The sequence below is a fragment of the Hydra vulgaris genome, chromosome 03 (assembly GCF_038396675.1).
Source record: "Hydra vulgaris chromosome 03, alternate assembly HydraT2T_AEP".
In the NCBI taxonomy this organism is placed as follows: domain Eukaryota; kingdom Metazoa; phylum Cnidaria; class Hydrozoa; order Anthoathecata; family Hydridae; genus Hydra; species Hydra vulgaris.
The window spans coordinates 40,511,373-40,537,182 of record NC_088922.1 but is presented as its reverse complement, the minus strand read 5'-3'; the positions used below and the strand labels follow the sequence as shown (position 1 = coordinate 40,537,182).

The 25,810-nt window shown below is 28.6% G+C and overlaps 1 protein-coding gene across 1 annotated transcript in view; it reads left to right on the top strand.

Annotated features, from left to right (window-relative positions):
- The first annotated feature begins 5,362 nt into the window (after positions 1–5,362).
- Positions 5,363–25,810, top strand: part of LOC100202633 (major facilitator superfamily domain-containing protein 1) — a 72,991-nt gene continuing 52,543 nt past the window's right edge. The window contains exons 1-4 of the mRNA XM_065793218.1: positions 5,363–5,517; positions 14,526–14,601; positions 14,708–14,732; positions 19,186–19,295. Of these exons, the coding sequence (XP_065649290.1) occupies positions 5,481–5,517; positions 14,526–14,601; positions 14,708–14,732; positions 19,186–19,295 (248 nt within the window). The 5' untranslated portion in view covers positions 5,363–5,480. The remainder of the gene's footprint in view (positions 5,518–14,525; positions 14,602–14,707; positions 14,733–19,185; positions 19,296–25,810) is intronic.

The window sequence follows — 25,810 nt, the reverse complement described above, 5'->3', positions numbered from 1 at the left end:
TTAGTTTTTATTTATTTGTTATTTCGGAAATTTAAAATCACCTTTTGTAAAAAGCGTTGCAATAATAGCTTTTAAAATAAACAATCTAACTTATAAAAAAATGAATAATTCAACTTATAAAAGTATGAGTAATTAAACATATAAACAGGTATATAACATGTGCTGTCAACGGGGGTGACTATGAACAGTGGGGTGAAAATGAACGTCAAAATCAAGTTTACTAAAAGGTGAAAAAACACACACAATAGAACTATATTGTGTTAGTTTGATTCATTTGCTTTAAATATAATATATACAAGCTAATTTTCGGCTGCGCAAACAATATGCCTTTCTCAACTTTTCACTATCGCATATAAGCAGCAAGTTCAGGCAATCAAGTGACTTATTAAGCTATTTTAAAAACCACAACAAAACACCATAAAAGTTGCTACACTACAGTTCAGATACATATTGTTCTAATAAAATCAAAGTTTAATGTGTAGCTTGTCTGTATCTTAATACTTGCTTATTTAAACATTTCTTTAAACAAGAGTTAAAGTTTTTTTTTTCTATTTTAGGAAATTTGCCTCGAAATTACAAAAAAAAAGAAAAATAGCCGATGTTATAAAACAAGTTACACTCGAGCAGACCCAGAAACAACTATAAATAAAGCAAAAAACAATGGGTTTACAATAAGGAAGACTGTTAAAACTTATAACATTCTATAAGTAACACCACATAAAAAAGTAAAAATTATGAGTCAAGTTCAAAAAAAGCATGGTGGACAAACCAGTCTTTATAGTTCAACAGAAAGTTTATTTGTTCAAACAATTACTTATATGACCGACTGGAGAAACAAAACAGAGGCGATAAAATATCTTCTAGGAAAAAATAAAAAACCTGGCGGTAAAAACACCGTCATAGTTTTTGACGAATCCGTTTTAAATATTCTTAAGAGAAATCTAGGCTTAGGCACAAATCCACTTCCATAACAAATCTATCTATAATTTAAAAAATAAAAAGATTATGTTGGGTTCTATATCTCATCAAATCGAATAATCATCTCACCTCATTTAAAAAATGCGATTGTGATCATATAAAATAAGAAAATTAGGATATTTACTGCAAATTGATCAGACCTAAAACTTTTCCAGCAAGCTGGATAGTATAATTTTATGTTTAAAAAAAGTCAACTGTTAGTAACAGTTTTCTTCTAAGATGCAAAAATGTTTAAAAAGTGTTCATAGTCATCCCGATTGACTATTTACAAAGTTGCGATATCATCTTGCAAACATGTAGATTACATATTGTAAACTTGTGCTAACTAGTTTTTAAGGTAATATGTTGAAGACGTTAGTATAAAAAAAGTTTGCAACATTTATGATGTCTAACCAACTTTATTGTGATTTTTCTTAGTCAAAAATACTCTGAGCATGTTTTTAATTTAATACATTTAATGTTCAATTAATTAACATCATTTATAGTTGAAGGAGTCCCCTTGTGCATTAAAAAGTATGTGGTTGTAGACAATTGGTTAAACATTTGGCTCACAATCAATTTTTGGCTCAATCTGTTTCCCTGTTTAAGCACTCTTGTTTAAAAACGTTTGTGTTTCTGAGTTAAGAATTGGGAATATTTAAAAAAATGAGCTCCCTTGACTGTAGTAGACATTGGAGCAATGGGGAGGTGAATTTTTGAAATTAAAAAAAAATTACAGTACACATACATTAATAAAAATTTTGAATTTTGATCAGTTTTTAAGAAAATTAAAAAAATCTATAAAAATTAATGAAACCAAAAAACTCATTTGGGTTGGGTATTTTTAAAAAATCCCGGGTTTTTCCAACCGTGCCATCACCTTCCTCCCCCGAACCTTTTTATTTGCACAGTAAATGTAGTTACGTCACTTACGACATGACGTATGGCGTTTTTTTTCTTGACAAGGTAAACTAAAAATATGTGTTTTTTAATTTTAACTTATTACATAAACTGAAGGTAACGATGTGAAAGTGACTCGATGATGTTACAGTATATGTCTTCGTCTTGCTCCAGCCATGTGCAATCTTTCTTGTAGCAAATTTCATTATACGGCAAACAAAAAAAAAGTCCTGTCAAGTGAAAACTTCCGATTTTGTACGTATACATACAGAATCGAAAAATTTTACAACTTTTTTTATGGATTTGACGAATAAAAGTACCTAAATATGTCATCATTAAAATCGACAAAAGGAATTATTTTTGAATCTCAAATGAAAATGAGCTTTTTAGTAGTTTTTTTGTTTTTGAAACCATATATTTGAAGTTTTTAACAGAATAAATTTATGTATACTTCACCCGGTTGCCATGTTTACATTTATCAAGCAGAATTTATTTAGCAATATTTTTTGACATACTTTTTTCTTTCTGAGGTTGCTACAAAAAATTAAAAAAAGTGGTAATCAACCATAGAATACTTTTTTTTTATCAATTCTATTATCTGTTGGGACAGGCAAACTTGCCTCCCCTTCTATCAACCCAATCCAGGAAACATTAAAACAAACGGCTTTCAGTGAGTAAATATCCATAAAAAACGGCAAAAAAACCCTCATAAATAACTATTGCAAAAAAATAATTAATTAACCTATAGTGTAACTAAATACCACTAAAAGACAATAATTTATTTTTTTGGGAATAATTTTTAAGATTTCACCAATTTATACGCCTTTCTCCGAGGCTTATTTTATTTATCGGAAAACTCGTTCAAAAAAGTCTTGCCTTAGTGTCATTTTTTTAAAGATTTATATGGGTAAAAACAGTTCAAAATTTAGTTTGAAGTCATATGTTTAAGATGTTTGGTAACTATTAACAACATTTTTGACAATAAATTTTAGTTTTCAAAAATGTGTCATAAACTGATTTTTTTTAAATTAGTTTAATTATGAATTTAGTTCAAAAACTAAAAGATTCCACTAGATTCCATGGTAGTTTTAATATTTTCCCATTAATAGGTATATATGAAAACAGAAAAAATAAAAATGGACAAAGATGCAACTATTGACAAATAATACTGTGCAGCAGGTCCATGTAGAAGGCGCAAGAACTGGGAAGATTTAGGTGATAAAAGCAGGAGATCTAAGGAAATAATAAATCAATTAAATTCAACCTAATTCAAAAAATAGTTTACAAGCTTAAATATTAAATATTATCTTGTTTAAGGTTTTCAAATTGACTGAACATCCTGCTGAAGCATTAGCATTAGCTTCAATAAAAAAAGCCACTAGAGATCTTAACGAAAAAGACTTCGTTGTTCTCATGAAAAGTGCTACAAACTCTAAAAACAGTTAAAATCATGGAGATAAATTTTCCAATAAAAATGAAAACCGAAGATGCCTTGAGCTTAAAAATTCAGTGTGACCTTTCTGATGAACAGTATCAAATTATTAGAAATTAATCGATAGTGCATAATGTAGGTATTTATCATTTACTTCATGAAATTAAGAATGAAAGACACAAATGTTATCCTGAGGGTTTATTTGTGACAGAAACATCTAAACTCCTCTACAGGGTATGTTTAAAAATACTCTGACAAGGATGTTAACTTTTACGGAATGTGAAGACTCTATGAGAATGTTTGCTAAAATTGGGGGTAGGTTTGAAGGTCACTCCATGTTTGCTTAAATTGGGGGTAGATTTAAAGGTCTACTTTAAAGGTGGTTTTGATGGTGCCTCCAGTCAAAGTGTCTGTAAATAAAAATATACTGATACAAATATTGGCGTGGCCTAAGTTAACGAGCAAAGTCTTTTCCAGACAGCTATTGTTCCATTTAAATTAACCATCATGAATAAAAATGAATGGTTAAATAAGAACCCCTCTAGTACACATTACTGTAGACCCCTACATCTCCAATATCAAAAAAAAACGGAAGAATTGATAAGAAATGAATATGTACTTTTAAAAGCAGAAATGAATAGACTAGTCAAGTTTGAAGTAAAGTTAGAAGTAGAGGAAGGCAAACCGGATACGACTATCACATTTATGGTCTAACTAGATTTAACCATGTTTGATGGTAAAGTGGTTAATGTCCTCACTAGCACTATGTTCTCCCAATCATGTAATGTTTGCGGAGCTAAGCCCATTGAACTTAATAATCCAGCATTGATCAGATCTAAACCAATCAATAAAAAAGTTTAATCTTTGGGCCTTTCTACTCTGCATTGCTGGCTCAGATCTTTTGAATATGTTTTACAATTACAATATAAGCTAGATATTAAAAAAAACTTTGCCAAATCTCCTGCTGAAAAAGCACCAGTAAAAAGTAGAAAAAGAGCATTCAACTGAGGTTTAGAGAGGAGCTAAGTCTTATTGTTAATATGCCCAAACAGGGTTTTGGCAACACTAACGATGGAAACACTGCCAGAAGGGCATTTGAAAATGCAGAAACTTTCACTGATATAACGGGAATGGGAGTGGATGTAATTATTAGATTGAGGACAATCCTAATATCAGTATGCTCCTGTTATGAGTTGAGCCTTGAAAGTTTTGGCCAGTATTGCCATGAAACTACAGCTCTTATACTCAAAAACTATTTCTAGTACGTGATTTCCCCAACTGTTCATAAACTCTTGAAACATGGTGTGCAGATATCTGAGACATTAGAACTGCCAACTAGTTACTTCTCTGAAAAGTAACAAGAAACTCTAAGTAAGGAAATTCGCAAAGCTAGATTAAACCATACAGCCAAGATCTATAATGTAATGAAAAACCAGTAACAATATCTGTTGATTAGAAAAGATCCTGTAATATCAAACATTTGTTTCAAAAAATACAAGTTTGAAAATGGAAAAACACTTACCCCTGAAGTTTTATCTTTGTTAATGCTGTAATAATGAAATAAAGCTTTTTTATTAACATTAGATTTTCTTTTTTTGCTTTCTTGAAAGAAAAATTAGATAAATATTTATTTTGTATTTAATATATTTTAATATTCAAATATTTTTTGAATCCAATTTTTTTTTTTAATTTGTGAATGTTTTGGTTTGAAGATTCTAATTTATTGAGTCAGTCTTTGTGCGGGTAAAAGACTCTAACACGTATACGCGTGTGTAGTACGAGCCTTAGGCACAAGTAAAATTTACATTAAAAAATATGTGGTATTCTTTTTTATAGTATTTTGGATCAAGGAATCCGATTTTTTTTTTAAATAATATTTTTTGCGCTTAAGTGAATTTACACGCGTAAGCGCGCGTTGTACGCGTCATAGGTACGCGTTAAAACTTTTTTTAACAGCAAATGTAAATTTTTTGACCCAAAATACGATAGTATTGATGTATAACATGTTTATATTGATAGTTATAATTTTTGCTGTTTTTTACCTTTCTGACTTACAGTGCGGCTGGATAAGGAGCAGCTTTTAAGTTACGGACTGCGTTGGACAAAACTGAGTACCATAAATTTTAGTTTGATCCACTTAAAAATTCAGTTTGATCCAATTAAAAATACTTTCTTAACAGTCTTGGTAAAAATGGATTCCGAAAAATCTTGTTTTCATGCCTCTAAAGGTTTTGTTTTTATGGTTTTTGTTAAAATCTATAAGTTTAGTAAAAAATTTATTTCAATATTTACAAAGAAAATATGTCGAACGTCTTTCTTTTTATAAAAAGAACTTAACTATGCACTACTACGTAAGTTCTAGTAGGAGTAAAAATTGCACAGTAAAAATCTTAATTTTAATTTAGGTTTGCACTGTTTTTCTACGTTATTAGTTTCCAATGTTTTTAGTTTGCACTGCTTTTCTAAGCAAAAAAAAAAGACGTTCACTTAAAAAATTTCGGTGGATACTGTCAACGGGGGTATTACGAACACTTTTTAAACATTTTTGCATCATATAAGAAAACTGTTAACCTCATCGCTACCTTTTTTTAACAGAACATTATACTATCCAGCTTCCTATAAAGGATTAGGTCTGATTAACACTATTATCATATTCATATTTTTAAAACAGGGTGAAAATTAACAACTGATTTGGGACTATAAAAATAAAAACATTATGTAGTGACTTTCAACACTACATAATGTTTTTATTCTTTAGATTATGGATAGATTAACACATTTTTAGGAGGAAAGCACTGTTTAAGGTTAAGCAAATAATAGAAAGTGTATTTTAGCATGTAGTAAAATCTTTTATTTCAATTAAGGCTTTACACTTTACATTGTCAACAAGTCTTTTTGTCAAACGATGCTTTTTCATAAAAGACTGAACCCAATCTACTCTTGGCATATTATTTTTGATTTGAGAGTCAGTTATCTTAGTTTTATCACAATAACATTTAACTAAAAGTCAACTTGTTTCTCTGTACAGCAGCCTTGTTTTTCTCAACACAGCAAACCATAACACTGGAGGTGTTAAGGTTTGCTGCTTTAGTTGCATTGAGTCCAATTTCAATTATTAAAGTAGATAAATTAAGTAGATAAAAATCAAAAACAAAAAGAAGATGACAATGTAGGAGTTATAAGTTTTTTGAAAGTGTGAAGTTTATGTATTATAGAGTTGAAAATTTATTATTCAGATTAATTGACATTGATAACAATGTATTAATATTAAAGTTGCCAATTTGTCCCCAAACCTGACAACAGTAATTGAGATGAGATTTAAAGATGAGAAATTTGAATTGAGGTGAGAAAAATTGCAATATACAGACTCTTAAGGGTAGTTTTATCAACATAAAGGTGAATTATTGAAAGCATGCCATAGGTTTGATTAAGTTTTTTACAGAATGCATCTATATGAAAATTCCATGAAAAGTTCGAATATATAAAATCACCAAGATATTTAACAACATGTGTTGCATATAAATGTCAATTGATAATTTTAATTTACTTATATGATTGTTGTACAAAAGGTTTATCTTGGAGATTAAAAAAATATTAGTTTAGTTTTTTCCAGGTTCAGAAAAATTAAGCTTGCATTTAGCCAATGAACTAAATCTTTTAGATCTAAGTTTATATTCTTACATAGGGAATGCTAATTTTGACGAAAATAAAAAAATCGGAATTCGAAATTAAATTTTTTCGGAATTTGGTCAAATTCCAAAAATATTATAAATTTTTTTATGTCTATAAAAAATAATAAAAATAACTTATTTGAGATAATTCATTGTTATTTATAACATTAAAAATACTTTCTTTAAAAATAAAAATGGAGCATAAAATTATACCAAATAAAATTAGTACAGAAACATTCTAATAGGGTACATCATTTAATAATAAAAAATATAAAATTATTGTTTTATTTGCCTAAAATATGCCTGAGGAAGCAGAGATCACTTAAAGCTGTGTCTCCAAGTTTCATTCGAACTTTTGTACAAAAGTTACCAGCAATTGAGAAGGTTCGCTCAGACTCCAAGCTCATTGTTGGAATCAAAATCAAATATGAGTAGATGGACTCTAATATTTTGCCACAAACGCTGTTCTCTTCAAAGAATTTCATTTCAGATTATGTTTGGCAATAAATTCAATTGAATTTTTTTCTCCAACTTTTGCATTAATGTTAAGGGCATAGTCTGTTCTTCCAACATCACTTCTATCACATTGTCAGCTTCTGACTGCTCGCCTGAGGAAGTTTCCATGTTGGTGTTAAATATAAATACAAAGTTTTCAATAACTTTGGCTACTGTTTTTTTGCTTGTTAAACCTTTCAAGCATTTCGACTAAGCTATACCATCTAGTTCTAGTGTCCATAATAAGTTTCAATTGTTTTCCAAATTCTTACTTTACATATACTTGAAGAATATCATTAGATGTTCTCGAAAAAACAAAAACAAGCTCAGCTTCATTATAAGTTTATTCAATCAAGCCAACATTTTTATCTTTAATGTATTCCTCATCCGATTCATCGAAGTCGCTTACTGGATCTTCTACACTAACATTTTCTGTATACGTATGAGGTACCAATTCAGTTGCATTCAAATTATTATACAGGACATCAATTACAGCTAAATGTATCGCATGTGTGAAGCACAACTGCTGATTACATGATAAAAGCTATCCAACTTTTTGCATCACAGCTACCCCATCAGTTGTTATAGATGTAATATCTTTATCAATATTTAGATTGTTGTCTTGCAATGTGGTTTTCAGAGCCATAATGCATTTCTCTTCAAGAAAATGTCCTTCAACAGGTACTAAACTTTAATTTCAAAACTGTTTCTTACCATGGACATTCATATTTAAATAACATCAGTTTCTTGAAGACGTTTATTCATCTAGAGTTAAGCAAAATCTTGTTCCATCTTCTTTTAAATTTATAAAATCCTGCATCATTTTTGACCACAATTTTTGTGCATATTCTAAAACCATTTTGCAAATCACGTTAGCTGATTTTGGTAATACATAATCTCGAGCGCCTCTAGCCAAAAACAAATTTCTCAAATTGATAGACGTACAGAAAGTTTTGTGTGGCAAATTATCTAAGGGACACATTCGAGATATGATTGCAGAAAGTGATTCATCTTTTTTGTTGAATAAATAGTTTGTAATCATCATTTTTGATACGCTGCTTTCTGGACTTTCATCTTGCACGATGTCCCGTTTTAATACATTATTATTGTGTATTGTTCTTAAATGCGTGTGCTGTGGTGTTGTCGTTGAACCAGCGTTTTTTACTATTTCATAACATATTTTACATTTTACTGTTAGTTTTTTCCTCTTAAAAAATGAATCGAAACAGAATTTTGATTTTTACATTGCTTTGTGTATTCCGAATAACTTTCCTTTGAAGACATTTTAGGATGTACTGTTGATAATAATTTAACTTGTTAAACAATTTAAAATTAAATAGTTATCAAATAATGTTGTTAAATTAAAACTGCTATTATTCCTGCTATTATTTGCTTACCTATTTAGAAAATATTGATCAAAATAATTCAATACACACCGCACTCCAATAAGCAAATCTCAACACTGTTGAAAATGGTAAAATATAAGACACAAACACGAGGTTATACCAAATATAAAAATTATTACATGTGGATATGAAATGAAGACATGAAACCGTTAACTTCAATAACGTAATAACGCAATAAGCAAATCTCAACAAATTATTACATGTGGATATGAAATAAAGACATGAAACCGTTAACTGCAATTTAGGAATGTTTTCAATTTAGGAATGTCTACTTGTATTATGCAGAATAACTGTAATTTACAATTGTTTTCTTTATTTCTTCTTATAGAATTAGAATGAGGAATATTTATATGTACAGAAACAAAAACACAATTTAAAAGTTGGAGAGAGCATGAAAAATAAATTTTAATTTCGGAATTCTTTGGAAAAATTTTCGGAATTTGAAACTTTATTATGAAAACAAATTCTGGAATTTCGAATTTCGAGATGCAATCCCTATTCTTACACAAAAAATAATAAGACTTATTAATATGCAAGATATTAGTATCATCGGCAAACAAATAGACTTATGAAGTGAACAGACTTATTAAGATCATAAAAATATATCAAAAACAATAGAGGACCAAGAACAGAACCCTGGAGAACACCAAAAACTAACTAACTGCTTCTGATTTGAGAGATAGAAATCAATTACAAGCAACTCCTTGGATTCCATGTTTAAGTTCAGAAATGAAAATGGTATGATTAATGGTATGATGAACGGTATGATGAGATGGTATGATTAGAAATGAAAATGGTATGATTAAAGTTTAGAAATTAAAATGGTATGATTAAGGGTATCAAAAGTTGATAAGAATACCACCAACGAAATGACCAGTATCCAATGCTTTTTTAATTTTTTGGTTATATTTATTAAAGCGTGTCAAGTAGAATGTTTTGATCGTAATCCAAACTGAAGTTCATTTAAACAATTAAAGGAACTCAAAAATGAGTATAATCTAGAATACATTAGTTTTTCAAGGAGCTTGCTAATGTTAGATAGAGTAGAAATTGATCTATAATTAATACATGAAAGTTTTGAGGCATTTTTATATATTGGAATGACTCAAGATAATATCAAAGGGTCAGGAAAAATTCCATTTAAGAAGGAGTGGAGGAAGGATGCTGTTAAAACCTGTTGATTTTCTATGTTTTAATTTAAATATAAGTGATGAGATTTCAGAATAGTTTATTGGAGATATCAGTAAACTATGAAGATTTGGATGCTTAAGATTTAGACTTTTTATACCTAATGTAAGATGAGTGAATTTTTGAATTAAGTTTATGAGTAACATTTGTGAAAAAGTTGTTAAATTCTTTGCAAATAAGAGTTGGTTCAGTTATGTATGTTTCTTTAACTTGTAAGCAATTTGGAGGTACATTATTGATATTTTTGACATTTATTACACTTTTTATGCCTTTCCAGGTTTCACGAAGATTTTTTACATTCTCTAGTTTAATTAGATTAATTATGGGATATTTTTAGCGTTTAAAGATTTTTAGCGTTTAAAGATTTTTAGCGTTTTTAGTTTAATTATATTTGTTGGATCTTTTTATCATTTTTCCTTAACCCCTTAAGGACTGATATTTTTTTAAATAAATGCAACAAAAAAATCAATTTTTTTTTTAATGCTTAGAACTTAGATATTGACATATTAAGAATAAAAAAAAGTCGGCTATAAATCTAAATATTATTAATTTAATTGATTCTTAGTTGATTTAATATAATAATATTGTTATAAGATTATTTTCACGAATTATTTCGGGCTAATACATAATGAAACATAAAATTTGTGACCGCCCTAGTTATCTTGTGCGGCCACAAATTTTATGTTTATCTTATCTCTTTTTGGACCGTATAGCATGACCTGAGATATCTTGGGCCTGGTCCTTGAGGGGTTAAATAAAATTTCGAATTTTTATTGGTTGTATTATTCCTTATGTAATTAATGGCTTTTGATGCTTGTAACTCTTAATACTAATTTATTTGAGTGGCATATAACAATCTAACAACATTACCATAATTAATCTAATATACCATAATTAATCTAATTAAACAGTAAGAAAATACATTTCAAAAAATTCTTTTCAAAAATAAATACTTCAGAAATAAAAATTCGTTTGAGAAATAAATACTTAAAAACTGGAGCTAACATCGTTTTTATTGGTAATTTCAAAAAAAAAAACATTTAATTAATCCTATTTAATTGCTTCTCTTTTATAACTTTTAAAGTTCCTGAGGTATAAATTATGACTCTGCGGTATAAATAATTTGTTAAAGTTAGGACAAACAAGAAATTGATGTAGGTGATCAGAAATAGAAGTTGTTAGGTTTCCTGAAATAATTTGGTTAGTGGTTACATTTGAAAAGATATTGTCAATAATTGTAGTAGAATGGGCAGTAACTCTCATTGGTAGCGTAATAAATAAGGGAATATTATAAGAAGTAAGTTTAAAAACTCAGAAGTTGCAAAGTTAGAGTTTGACTGTATCAGATCCATGTTAAAACCACCAAGTATAAAGACAGCTTTATTTTCAACAGATATTTTTTGGAGATTGACAGACATTTTATTATTGAAGTGGTTTACATCCATGCTAGGGTGTCTAAATATGCAACCAACAATAACATTTGATTTTTTGGAAAAAATTATTTTGACAAAAGTAGATTCTAAATAGGATGGTATGTATATGATCAAATCATCTCTTCTTTTATAAATCAGTTTTTTTGATAAATATAACAAAGTTACACCACAAGAAGATTCGGTTGGTGTTTGCTCAAAGTTATAATTTTGGAAAGAGTTTAGTTGATAAAGACAAGTCATCGTTTATAATAATTTTATTAGAAGAGAAGAATATTTAAATTCATTATCAGATATATCAGTCAATGAAAAGATGCCTTTGGTACAATTTACACGCAGCCATGTTGAGTTTTTTGATTGTGTTAAATTGTACCCTTGATCATAAAGCTTATTGCATTTTGTATTTTGAGTCCAAAACAAACACACATTTAATATATTTAACAATAATAATAATAATAATAATAATAATAATATATATATATATATATATATATATATATATATATATGTATATATATATATATATATATATATATATATATATATATATATATATATATATATATATATATATATACACACACAGTGCATGTGATGAATAAAACTGCCCAGCGCAATAATTCGTACTCGTAATACTGAAATAAATCTACGAGCGCCATTATGCGCGCTCGACATCAAGTCTTTGAGAGCGATATTCAGAGTTGGAAATTGATTGCCATGGGGCAATCCATAAATTACATACACAAGTATGGAGACGGACTCAAAAGGGTACCATTGCGTCAAATGAAAATATATATACTTACACTAATATATATTATATTACTAATATAATATATATTAGTGTAAGTATATATATACTTATACAAATATAATATATAAATAACTTATATACTGATGTATATTTTGAGAAATGTGTTTGTGAAATGCAACATTTTTTCTTTTGTTGTTTGTGAGCACGCTTCTAAAAGTTTCAATTCAAAGTTATATAACAAACATATTTTCTATAGCTATTGTTTATTAAAACTTTTTTTTTTAATTTGCGTTTAACTTTTTATTTATAACTAAATTTTAATTTGCGTTTAACTTTAACTTTTTTAATAAATGGCCTTTAATATAAGCTTAACTGATTCAAAGATACCAGTGAAAATATTTAATTTTATATTAACTTATATTTGACAAAAAAATATTTGATATTCCAATGTTTTGATATTTTTGAATTTTAAATATATAGTTATAAATTAATAGAATGTGATCGAACCTGTATGAAATTGAAACCCTTAACCTTTTAACCCCTTAAGAAACCCTTAACCCTTTAACCCCTTAAAGGGGTTAAAGGGTTAAGGGTTTCTTAAGGGCCCAAGATATCTTGGGTCAGATATCTTGGGTCAGGTCCAAGATATCTTGGGTCAGGCCCAAGATATCTTGGGTCATGCTATATGGTCCAAAAAGACCGAACCCGAGAACTCAGGGGTATTTTACGTTTCATTATGTATTAGCCCGAAATAATTCGTGAAAATAATCTTATAACAATATTATTATATTAAATCAACTAAGAATTAATCAAATTAATAATATTTAGATTTTAATAATACACAATTAAATTGTTAATTATTTTATTTTGTTTATGTCTTATTATATATTTTGTATTATTATATTTTCTCAGTTATATATTATATTTTTTCCTTTATGTATCTATCTATATATCTATATGTATTTTACTAATATGTATCATTTTTACATTTTTTTGAATTAAAAAACAACATATTATTTATGTATAAAAATTTTTTTTTTTTTTTTAAAACAGACTTTTTTTTTATTCTTAATATGTCAATATCTAAGTTCTAAGCATAAAAAAAAATTGATTTTTTTGGTGCATTTTTTTGAAAAAATATCGGTCCTTAAGGGGTTAAGTGAAGTTTTAGTTTGATAAACTTTTTACGCAAGATATTTATTTATAAGATATTTATAAATATTAAGCTAGATATTTAATTTTTTAACATTTAAGTTTGGAATTTTCATTGAAGTGTTGCAAGTTTTGATATTTTATTACATGGGCTTTAATGCAATTCAAAGTAAAAGTTCTAGTTAAACGAAGTTTTTGTCAAATAGTCCCTAAAAAAATATATGAGTTAGCAAATGGTTCAACTTTATACGATTAAGCGGATAATATGTAAAGTTTAACTAGAATTTAAAAAAAAAGCATGCTGGATTTAGCTTTCAAATAGAAGAAATAAATAATTTTTATTTGAACTTATACGGCATAAATTAAAGTTGAACTTAGTCACACATAAATCATGAGTGACACAATCACTCCCGCTTCATCACAAGGCCTGCGATATATATATATATATATATATATATATATATATATATATATATATATATATATATATATATATATATATATATATATATATATATATATAATGTTAATATTAATGAATAAACAAAGAAAACAAGTAACAAACAAAATTAAAAAAATGATGACAAAAATAAGTTAACAAAATGATTTGGAAAATAGTTGTGAAATTCTATGTTGAAAAAAAAGAAAATTTAAAAGTGTATAATAATAATGTAAATTTATATAAAAATTAATAAATAGATAATGTTAAATAGTTATGTTAACTTGAAAAAAACTAATGATTCTGTTAATCCTATAAGTATGGGTTAAAGCTACTATAAAAATGTTGGGTAAAGTAAGACATTTTTGACAATTTGAAACAAGAAAGATCCAACCTAGATAACATTGTGTTCTATTTAGTTATGTTAAAAATGATTGTGTAATGTTTTTAATTTACTGAAACATTAGTCATAGGTTTAACAACTGTAGTACTTTAAGTAGTTTCCAGACAGCTACATTAACAAATAGATATTTCTGTAAAAACTTTTTGTTGTGCTAGGATAAAAATGTTGCACAAAGAGTTAGAATTAATTTTCTTTTGACTTTTAATTATTTAAAAGATCTTTTTTTACCTCTGATAATAGGGTTTCATTCCCTTATTGACACAGATTAAATCTAATTTGACAATACAATTTTTTTTTTAAGGTTATTATAGATTTCTTGTGCTGTTTTTTAATTGCATGCTTACATTTGGGTCCTATTTCTGCTTTGATATGCCCAGGTTAGTTTCTTTTTTTTTCTAATTAATTTTAAATTTTTGTTTTTTCTTTAAATAACTATGTAAGTTAAAAATAATAAAATATTAAATTTTATGTTTGTTTTTTTAGTGTGTTACAAGACAGCTTTACAGGGGTATGTTTGTTTTTTTTGTTTTTTTTATTTAGTGGTAAAATTGTTTTTTAAAAAGTTAATAGTTAATGCTAATTCTAAAATTCAAATTGCTTAAGCATGATCACATGATCAACATTGCTGATCAAATGTTAACACTAAATTGTAATTATGTGTGAACACAACATTGTTGATCATGCAACACTCTTGCTACATTTTTTGAAGTGACGAAGAAAGTTCTCTTTATTTTATTGATACTTTATTTATTTATTTTTTTGTTTAAATAACAAAATATAAAACTTTAAATTAAATTATTAGTAAAAAAAGTAAATAAAACATTAGATTTAATTTTTGAAATTTTAAAAGATTTTGAATGGATGTTTTTGTTAATAAAATATTTTTAGGTTTAGTATTAATGGGTGATGCGAAAGTTATCGGACAAAATAAAAATGTCAATAACTTATTTATAAATTAAAAAACAAACTACTATTATATTTTTTTTAAATAAAGCATTTATCTTTTAATAAAAATATATTATTTTTTATATGAAAAAACACCACCATCTGCAATTGATCTCAATTTTGCTCTGACGCCTTTCATATGCGACTGTAAAAAGTTTAAATCAATTTCTTGTAGTTTTAGTTTAATGCGATCAATCAAAACTTGCTCTGTTGAAGCTTGCCAATCTCCCTCGTAAACCTTCTGTGCCAAATGTCCCCAAAAATTTTCAATTGGTCGTGCTTGAGGCACATTTGGGGGATTGGATTCTTTATCAACGTAATAGACATATTGGTCCATCCAATTTAGAGAATCTTTAGAATAATGAGAACTTGCTAAATCTGGCCAAAATAAATAGTTAAAGTCTCCATGATACTTGTAAATAAATGGAAGAAGTCATTTTTCTAAACATTCATTAATATAGATTGATGAATTGATCGCTACAGCCTTAAAATGCGAAACAATGGCTTGGACATACCACGGTCAGATATGGCTATCCACATTAATAATTTTTTTGGAAATTTCTCTTTTCCTATAAAACGAACACTTTCTGGGCATGTCTTTTTGTTGTTTGTGTAGTATCCAGAATTTCCAGGTATGTTGTCCCCTGCAAAACAAAAGTATTTTTTGTCATCGATGACTAAAAGCGATTTTGTGTTATAGAGTTGGTTAACTAGTTTCCTGCTTCTTTTCTTTGCCTATATTTGTTGTTCTATAGTGTATTTTGGAGTCTTTTCACGTTTTCTATATTTAATATTCCATTTTTTTTAACTGACGACCAATTGTCGATTGATTTACATCTGAATGCCCCCTTTTCGATTGTTGACAAGTCTCGTTAATTCGGCTTTCTTTTCTCTAGTCCAGGATGTCGGACGACCAGGGTGCTTTCTATCAGAAAACGATTGAACAGTTTCAAGTCTTTTTAGGTTATCATATATTGTACTTCGAGCAAATCCTTTCTTTTCAAAATGATTTACGATTTTTTTTTTTATATTAAGTTTATTTGCAATTAACATTTTTAGTCGCTTTCGAAAAGATTCTCGATCAGCTGCGTTTAACCTCATTTTAAATAATTGTGTTTCAAATAATAAAGTTTATATTTTATAGAACGTTTATGCCTACGCATAAAACCACAAAAACTAATTATTATGCTCAAATAATGAAATTAGGATTTGTCCGATAACTTCCGCATCAACCGTTAATATTAGTATTAGCTATTAATCTATTACATAATGCAATTTGCATAATAATCATTTTTATTAGTTATGAATGTTGTATTGTTATTGCTGTAATATAGATATTGCTATATTTTTATCTAATGTGTTTATAAAAGTACTTAATACATCAATTTTTTATGTTTTTTATTTAATTTTTTTTATATATTTTTTCAATAACCAAAGAAATATTTTGGCTTTTAATTATTATTTTTTTATTCCAAACATCTATATAATAAGTAAAAAAAGAGAGTTCCAAAGGGTTGAGGTGCAGGGAAAAAAATTAGACAAATAAAAGTTTTTAAAGCATGCAGGGTTAGATACAGTAATAGAATGAGACTTTGCTGAATGACAAGTTAAGCGATAATGAGTTTTAGTTAATGGAACTAGAGATGATAGCTTCTTAAAGCAGCAACCATGATAGTATTTGTAGAAAAGTGAAAGAGATGCAACTTTATGATGATGGGAAAGAGGCTCAAACTTAGCAGATAGAGCAGGTCCAAATACATTTACAATGCGTTTTTGGACTTTGTCTAAAAAAGAAAGAGTATCATCAGAAGAATGAACCCATATATGATGAGTAAAAGATTTGTAGAGGTAGAGAATGGAATCAGGAGTAAGAAAATAGTGAGCACTATAAAGAGAAGCAATGTTAGTGGATGTTAATTTAGCAATCAATTGTGTATTTGGTTTTCATGAAAGGTCAATTGTAAACTATAATCCAAGAAGACATAAAGATGAGGTCTTAGTGAGAGGGTTGCCATTTATTAATATAGGGATGTCAACAGTATTGCGATAGTTAATTGCAGTAAATAACTGAGTTTTGTTGGAGTTCAAATTTACAAGTCACTGCAAGCCCCAATCTGTTACAGAAGTGATATTAGATTCAAGATTAGCTGCTGGTTCTATGCCAGTAGAATCAGGCTTGACTTGGAATCTACGAAAAAGAGTAATAGCTTCCATTCCTGCCTGAATCCTTGAGGTTATGTAGGAGGCGCATTTTTCAGCTGAGAGGGAAAAGACATCAGCCCAAGAACCGTCACAAATAAAATTACGAAAAGAATCCCAGTCAACTTTAAGGTAGTATTAAGTAGTGCGATGTAAAGGAGTGTTCGAAAAGGAAGTACAAGATAAAAGATTTAAAGAGATCATTACATGATCAGAACCACCTAAAGAAGAAAAAACTAAACACAAGCTAGAATCAGAGACCAGACATAAATCAAGGAGTGAAGATAAATAATTAGGGTTGTCAGGAAAACGAGTCACAAAGTTAACTATCTGAGTTAGAGATTGAGAAATGCGAGATTTAGTGTGATGAGCCATTCATTGTGATGAGCATTAATGTCACCAATAACAACAATATTGGCAGAGGGGTAAAGAGAGAGGACATGGTCAATTTGATCAGGAATTACATCTAAGAGAGTGCAGTCTTGGGAAGAAGGAGAATGATAAAGAACAAAGAGAAAGGTGATTTAACCTGATTTCACAAACAAATAGGTGAAAACAAATAATGTGACTTTTGGAGTCTTTGCGAGTCAAAGGACCCACTAATACTGAGATCAGAAGAAGGAAAAGGAGATTTTAAATTAGTCACTATGAGCAAGCAAGTCTGGTAAATTTTGCAAGAAGTAAGATTCAAATGCTGGTAGGTTGCTTTGCAGACCACAAATATTAGTAAAAGATATATTAAAACAGTTTGGTGGTGGGGATGGTTTTTTATGATCAATATTTTTGATCATAAAAAAAGCAAGTCTGGTAAATTTTGCAAGAAGTAAGATTCAAATGCTGGTAGGTTGCTTTGCAGACCACAAATATTAGTAAAAGATATATTAAAACAGTTTGGTGGTGGGGATGGTTTTTTATGATCAATATTTTTGGTTTATTTTTGGCATGATTTAAGCTTTAAAAGAACTTGACTCATTCATAAATAGAACTTGGCCTCCTTAACAATGAGCTATGCAATTTTTTCGGTCCTGTTATTTAACCGTAATTCGTAACATAGGGCTCTAAATTTGGGACACTATCTATGCGCAACATGGCATTGTTAAAACTCTGTTATTTTGCACCTGTTGATGGAATCGGCCTCTATAAGAGCTAACACAGAGTTTGGGAAACCATACTTTAAGTCTTCCTCAAAACCGTTAAACTGAGTTCTAGAGCTGTACTCTCATTAGGAGATAACAGGAAGAGTTGTATAGACACTATCAAAGAGGCACAAGAAAAAACTATGAGAAGAGACAAGAAGATCCAGCATTCATCATCTTAGGCAGGAAACAATGCAACACAGGTTTAGATCTATGCAGAATAGATCTAAACCTGTCTAGATATGTCAGCGGAATTATTCTTCTTTACCCATAAGGTCTTTGCCTAGGAGGCCTCCTACAAGACAGTAGCTGGATGCAGTTAACATTTGCCCGCAATGAGTATTTTTATTGAGACATTATCTCTAGCCTTTACTCAACCAAGAGCCTAAGACAGGGTAATTTTAAGTTGGAGTTTGTTTTTCCTACCTTTCCTAAAAAATCACACTCTACAAGCCAGCAGAGCATTGGGCAGGTAGTTACATAGCCCTCTCTTAATTAGAGTTGGCCGGAAGTTCAGACAGAACATAAACATACATATATAATAATTTACTATATAACAGACTAAGTAGATACCGGCTATTTCAGTTTGACATCAGAATTCTAACCATGCATTCATAGTTATATGTGTGTGTGTGTGTGTGTGTATATATATATATATATAATTTTGCATTTTTTTTATAGACGTATGGTAGAAATTGCACAATAAACACAAATAACATAACTGTATGCAAAGAACATCTTGGTTTGTCAGACACAGAGTATAATCTACTTTACACAGTTTACGCTTGGATGTATGTACTAAAAGTTTATTTATGTTATAAATATGTTTCTAATATGACAGCCATCAAAGTTGATATAATTAGACAATTTGATAATTTAATGGGAGTTCTCTAGAGTTCTGATCTCGTTATTCTGTAATTAATAACAGTTTTTTAGAATAAATTCATTTAAAGTCTTTATTTCATTTAAGTTTTGAATGGCATAAATATTTTTTATTATTTGGTATTAATTCTAGCATAGTGTTTAGGTTTTTTTAATTTGTTTGACAGATAAATTACTACATCAAATGAAACTTGCTCCTCATTTTTATCAATAAACTTTTGTATTTAATATCTCATAAATTTATTTTCATTATGTTACTTTTTTATAGTATTGGTTCAAAAATCATGTAAGCTCTTAAGAGATTTTATATGGCCTTGTACTAGCAGTGAAAACTATAATACCCAGGATATTAGCAAGTTAGTGTAATTTTTTCCAAAAATCATCAATAAGATGTACATTTTGATATCCCATTCCCGCAAAATTTTAGAAATATCACATCAACTTTTAAATTTTAAAAAATAATTAAAAAAAAAACTTGATGTATAAAAATACCACACTTTCAGATCTGTCTGGTATGCCCCTTAGTTTTTAAAGTCGTACTTGGTTGCAAGTTCACCCTCAAATGATCTTGCTGCTTTCAAGAATGCTTTTTGCATCTTGGTGTTGGTACTGCTATATCTGGCTGATGAAGATGTAGAGCAGGAAGTGAAAAAAGAGATGTTGGATAGATTAGTTCTGTATGATGTTCCTGACAAGTTCAAGATTGGATAACCTGAGCTACCAATCATATCGTAGTCCACTGAGCTTTGGAAACTGGTAGGTCCAGAAAGATGGCTTCTGTTGTATAAAAATACCAAGTTTTTTTTTTTTAATATATAAAAATTTTAGGATCCCCCCACATAAAAAAAAGTTGAAAAAATCCTTTTTTACTGTCTTTTTTGAGTATTTTTGTTTAATATGTTAATAAATATATTAATTATCTTAATTATACTATATAAAAAATTTGACTTAAAAAAAATTAATTTAAGGGTCCCCTCAAATTAAATAGTCAAGTGGTTTTAAGCAATTTAACTTATGTTATTGTAAGATTGATACAACTCGTACTGTTTAACAAAAAAAAAATTTATTAAATTTTCTTTTTGTCCTTAAAGAAAAGCTCGTTTGCAATGGTCTTCCGCTCTTTGAAGTAGTATTTGAAATTTTGAGGAATCCTTGTCTTTTGTTTTGTAGTCTTGTATAAGTTATACACCTCTCTCTGTGCAGTCATTCGCAACTTGACAGTACTTGACAACATATAGTTGTAATCTTTCGTCTTCATGTGCTTGTCAGGCAATTGCATCCAGTCTACCTGGTTTGCATTCATTTTGATTAGGTAAATAGTGGCCTAGAATGTAGATCAATTAACAAGACAAAAAAAGAGATAATGTCGCCATCGATATGAGACTGTTTTCCAGGCTTCATTTCTTCTCTTTTTTTGGGTGTCATACAGGTTCAATACTATAGCAGATTGTTCAATAGGTGAAAGTTCTCATCAAAAATTGCAAAGGCAATTAACTTCAGTTAAATATTAAAGGTGTCTGTTGCAAGACTGAATTGCTGCATCAGAAGCATTTTTGTCTATATCACTGAACCACTGCTTATCGGAGATGTACTGAGAATCAACTTTCGGTGCGATAACTGAGATGCAATTTTGTAAAAAAGCCTTTCATTCTTTTCAATTTATGGCGCTGATCCGGATCGAGCAATGTACAGCTTATTGCATTGCTTGATTCTATGGGTTTTAGGTTGAATTTCAAAAGACATGAGATTTTTCTTCAGATTCTATTAATATGTATATGAATGAGCGGAAATGTGTTAAAAATAAAATCGAAAGCATTCCTTCTTAGTCCAAAATTGATATTTTCCGAAATCCAGAAAATAGTGCTTAAAAACAATATCATTTTTAGCTATCTCTCATTAAAAAAATCATAGAAACCCTCATGACCATCCATTATCTTGGTCTTCAAAATGTGGTTAATTTAATATATAGTAATACCTTTAATATTTGATGACTTTACGGCTTACATGCAACTAGAATTAGTATTTTTGGGTCCGTTTTATACATTACAGGTTTCAAAGCAAAATAAAATTAAATTAAAAATCTTTTTTTTTTTAATTAAACAATAAGATCATATATATTATATAAATAAGTTAAAAAATGTGAATTTAATTAATTTAAATTCTCATAGAGCTGTAGGTGGAAGTAACTTTTTTAAGCTTCAATCCATGGTTTTAGTTAGTCTCTCCGACAGCATTGCACTTCAATGTTTTTGTTAAATTTTTATGTACAGCCTCGGATGATTGCTCTGAAAAAAGTCTAAGAGCTTTCTGACTCCTATTGAGAAAATCTACAAGGTGGTATTTAATAATATGGAACTTCCAACCAAGTGACAATGTTTTGTCAAACACATCTTTACAATAGTATTCTAAATATTCAGCAGATTCAATAAACTGTGATATATCTTTACTGTATGAAGGTTTTAGCATCATGCCAAAACAACTTTTTGCAACTGAAAAATTTTAAGTATATGATTAGAATATATATATAAATATATATGTATACATATAGATAAATAAGTATATATATAGATAAATAAGTATATATAGAGGTAAATAAGTATATATATATATATATATATATATATATATATATATATATATATATATATATATATATATATATATATATATATATATATATATAATTGTTACCTTTTCTAAACTTCTGCCGGGTTTCAACGCAGGGGTATAACTGAATTGGTGTTACCAGCATCATTTCATCTAATAATTTGAGAACTTTACCACAGTTGAGTCCATCCAATCCGCCACCATTATAACCATGCCACATTACAGTATTTTTGTCCAAAAAAGATTTCAGGCCTTCATTAACTAAAAGAATGTCAACAATTTTTGTCACAACATGCTCATACATGTGAAGTTCCGGAGGAGAGGTGGTATCAATAATAAATTTTTTAGGATCTTTACTCAAGCAAACATGGGTTAATAACATTATTGAATAACTGCATAGTCTTATAAAGATATCCTGCATCCTGATACAGATAGTAATCTGAACTTAAGGAGGCAAAAGTTCTCAAGTCACCTGATGAGCTCATTTTACCAGTACAGTAACAACAACTGTTTTCCACCATGAACCTATAATAAATTATTTTATTGTTCTGAGATTTAATGTTTTAATACCTACTTGTATAAATTAATAAATTAAGCAAAATCTCTTACTGATATGCCAAGAAGTATGTTTATGAGCTTTAGGTCAGAAGCCACAAAAAATTTGAGCTGATTTAAATTAATTAATTTAGTTAGCATTCCAAGATTATGGTTATTCTCCTTGACGTTACGTGCCAAAGCCAAAATTGTCACCTTGTTCACTCCTAAGTCTTTCTTGTTTCTATTTTGCTCCTCTAACTTTGTTTCATTGAAAATATTCATTATAATCTGAAAATTAATCATAATTGAATAATAATTCTAACTTTATTGCTTTTATTTGAGTAATATAAAGTAGGTTAAGTTACTAAACCTTCAGTGAACCCTGTCCTCTGTCAATTCCAACTCTAACAATGGCTTTCATAGGATCTAATCCACGTAGAGAGCAGATTTTTTGAACAAGTCTGGTGAGATCTTCAATGTATACAACATCTTTCAACGCCGAGTTTTCAAATTCATCTTTCTTTCCATTTTAAAAAAATTTTGTAACTGTAAAACTTATCTAGAGCATGAGACCGCTTCAAAATCGTGGCAATTAAATACTTTTTAACACCTAATTGTGAAATACCATACTGTAAACAATGTGATATATTAAATATTATAGATTTTTTGAAAAAAAAAAAGTCTATGTACTGCCTTTTAAATTATGTTATAAAATATTTAGACACCTAAACGACTAAAATCTTTTCGTAAATCTTTAAGAATATCACAAACAACATTTTCAGGCAGATCATGATTGTTCTTGATATCAAATATTGTATCAGTAGAGACTACTTTATTTTTTTGGAGCTTTGGTTTTAGTACTACTGGTAGGAGTGATCTTCCTAAAATTAGAATAAGATATTGCAGAAAGTCATTATAAATAAATAAGAAAATAAATAAAAATCTAACAGTGGATAATTGTAACGAATTTTGATTCTTAACTAGAAACTTTAAAACAGTTGAGGTTATTTGCTCTGACATCTTTTCATCCTTGGAAAAAATAAGATTCTTAGCATTTTGAACAGCTGATGTTCTTGTGCATGGGTGCCTAATGTCCTTTCAAACTAGTTGAAAACAATCTGCGCAGAATGAGTTAAATCTTTCAATGCAGAGATTTTCATTTGACTCAATGATACAATCTCTTAAGTTAAAAATCTTGTGGCTGCGCTTGTCTGATACCATACAACAAATTGGACATAAGCATTGATCCTCAGTTGGAGCAATCCTTCCTACCTTTATAAGTAACTCTCTTCCACTTTTCCAAATCTCTTCTATCATTTTTACAGGCTTTCCTTGCTGTGAACAAGATTGTTTGTATTTTTAGTGAAATATTTTAGAAAAAATTTAATAAATATAATAAGATATTTATAAGAAATAATAACCTTTTTGGTATAGAGAGCATTTTTGCAACGGCAACAAAGTCCAGTGGGAAATGCATTTATATCAAAACTGAATCCTTCGTGTACATAGTCTCGAATTAGTGTCACCAATGATGGCATACTGCAAAGAGAGTAGTTGTCTGTTTTGTTACAGCAACAAAAACAAACTGAATCTCTGGACTCATGATTTTTTTTCCTTAAAAGATGAGCCATTTGATATGTAATATTTATCTACTTTTATTGTTATTTAAAATAAATGTTTATTAATTAAAAATGTTATAAAAAGTAGTTATAACTTTTACAAAATAAAATAAAAAAAGATGTAAAATTTTTTACAATATTTCTAAACAAGTCATCAACCGCTTTAAGAGCTTTTTTAGTGAAAATATTTAAGGTATTATTATATATTAAGTTAACCACATTTTGAAGACAAAAAAAATGAAATGTCACATGGCTTTCTATGATTTTCACGTGGCTTTCTATGATTTGTATTTTAATATTTAAGCTTTCTTTTGTAATTAAAGTAAGCTTAAATAATAAAATTAATATTGTTTTTTAAAGGCTTATTTCTGGATTTCAGAAAATATCAATTTTGGGCTAAGAAGAAATGCTTTCGATTTTATTTTCAACACATTCCAGCTCGTACATATACATATTAATAAAATCTGAAGAAAAACCTCATTTCTTTTGAAATTCAACCTAAAACCCCTAGAATCAAGCAGCGATTGGTAGGTATTCTTGCCAATACTTTCTATTAATAAAATTTGTGACTCTTTCAAGAAGCTATATTTTGCATACGTAAAACTAAATGAAAAATGACAAACCGATAACTATTAAAAAAAAATGACAAAATCGATAACTATTAAAAAATCTTTTAAGTATTTAATAGTTATCATTCTTATAAGAATTACTCAAATATGGTGCCAATTGTTTCAAAAAACTAATTAACAGATTTATTTAATGGGTGGTATAGTTTTTTTTTTTGTGTGACAACTTTTATTTGACAATTAATTTTTTCTGTGATATTGTAACAATATTACTTTGTTTTCAATATTTAAAAAGAAATAATTTAATTCTATTAAATCAGTGGTGTGCTGGCTCCAAAAGTCCATTGAGAATTTTCCTAAAATGGTCTATTTATGCTGGATTTTTTCTCATTATTGTGGTGGTCAGTAAGACAAATACTATTTAGAAGTTCAAGATTGACAGTTCTTTTTCCAGTAGCTTCATAGACCAACATTTCTTTCAAAATGACTTTAAATTTGTTGTAATAATGCTGAATCAAAATTAAAAGTTTAACTTTTTTTTACATATCACAATATTGAATGAAGGAGCTGTAAACAATGGCAAGTAAACTAAATTCATCCAGTGCTGTAAGTCTTGAAACCATTCCTCCAATTAATTGCTTTGGGAAAAAAGTTGGAAATAAAACTTTTTGATAATTTTGATTTCATATTTTTTGTCAAGATAATACCACATTCCAATTGTATTATTCACACAACCCTCTCTCAACTCTTTAACTCCAAAACAAGAACCTTGATGAAAAAGGCTGCTGCTAGGAGAAACAAGTCGAGTACGGTACTACCAAGGATGTGGTGGGGATCAAACTTGGGTTATGTGCTTGATTTGAAGGCCCATAAATATATAAGCGCTACTTTTTATAATGGCATTCAACTTAGAGTAAACTAATTAGCATTAGATTGCATTATAAAAAGAGCTGGCTTTTATCAGCATTGACATTTTTGCTTAAAAATGTAGTTATGATTAGAATGATTTTAACACATCGCTCAATAAGTCCGTAGGATAGCTAATAAAACAACAACATTTTGACATAATTTGATTTTATTCATCAACATAGTCTC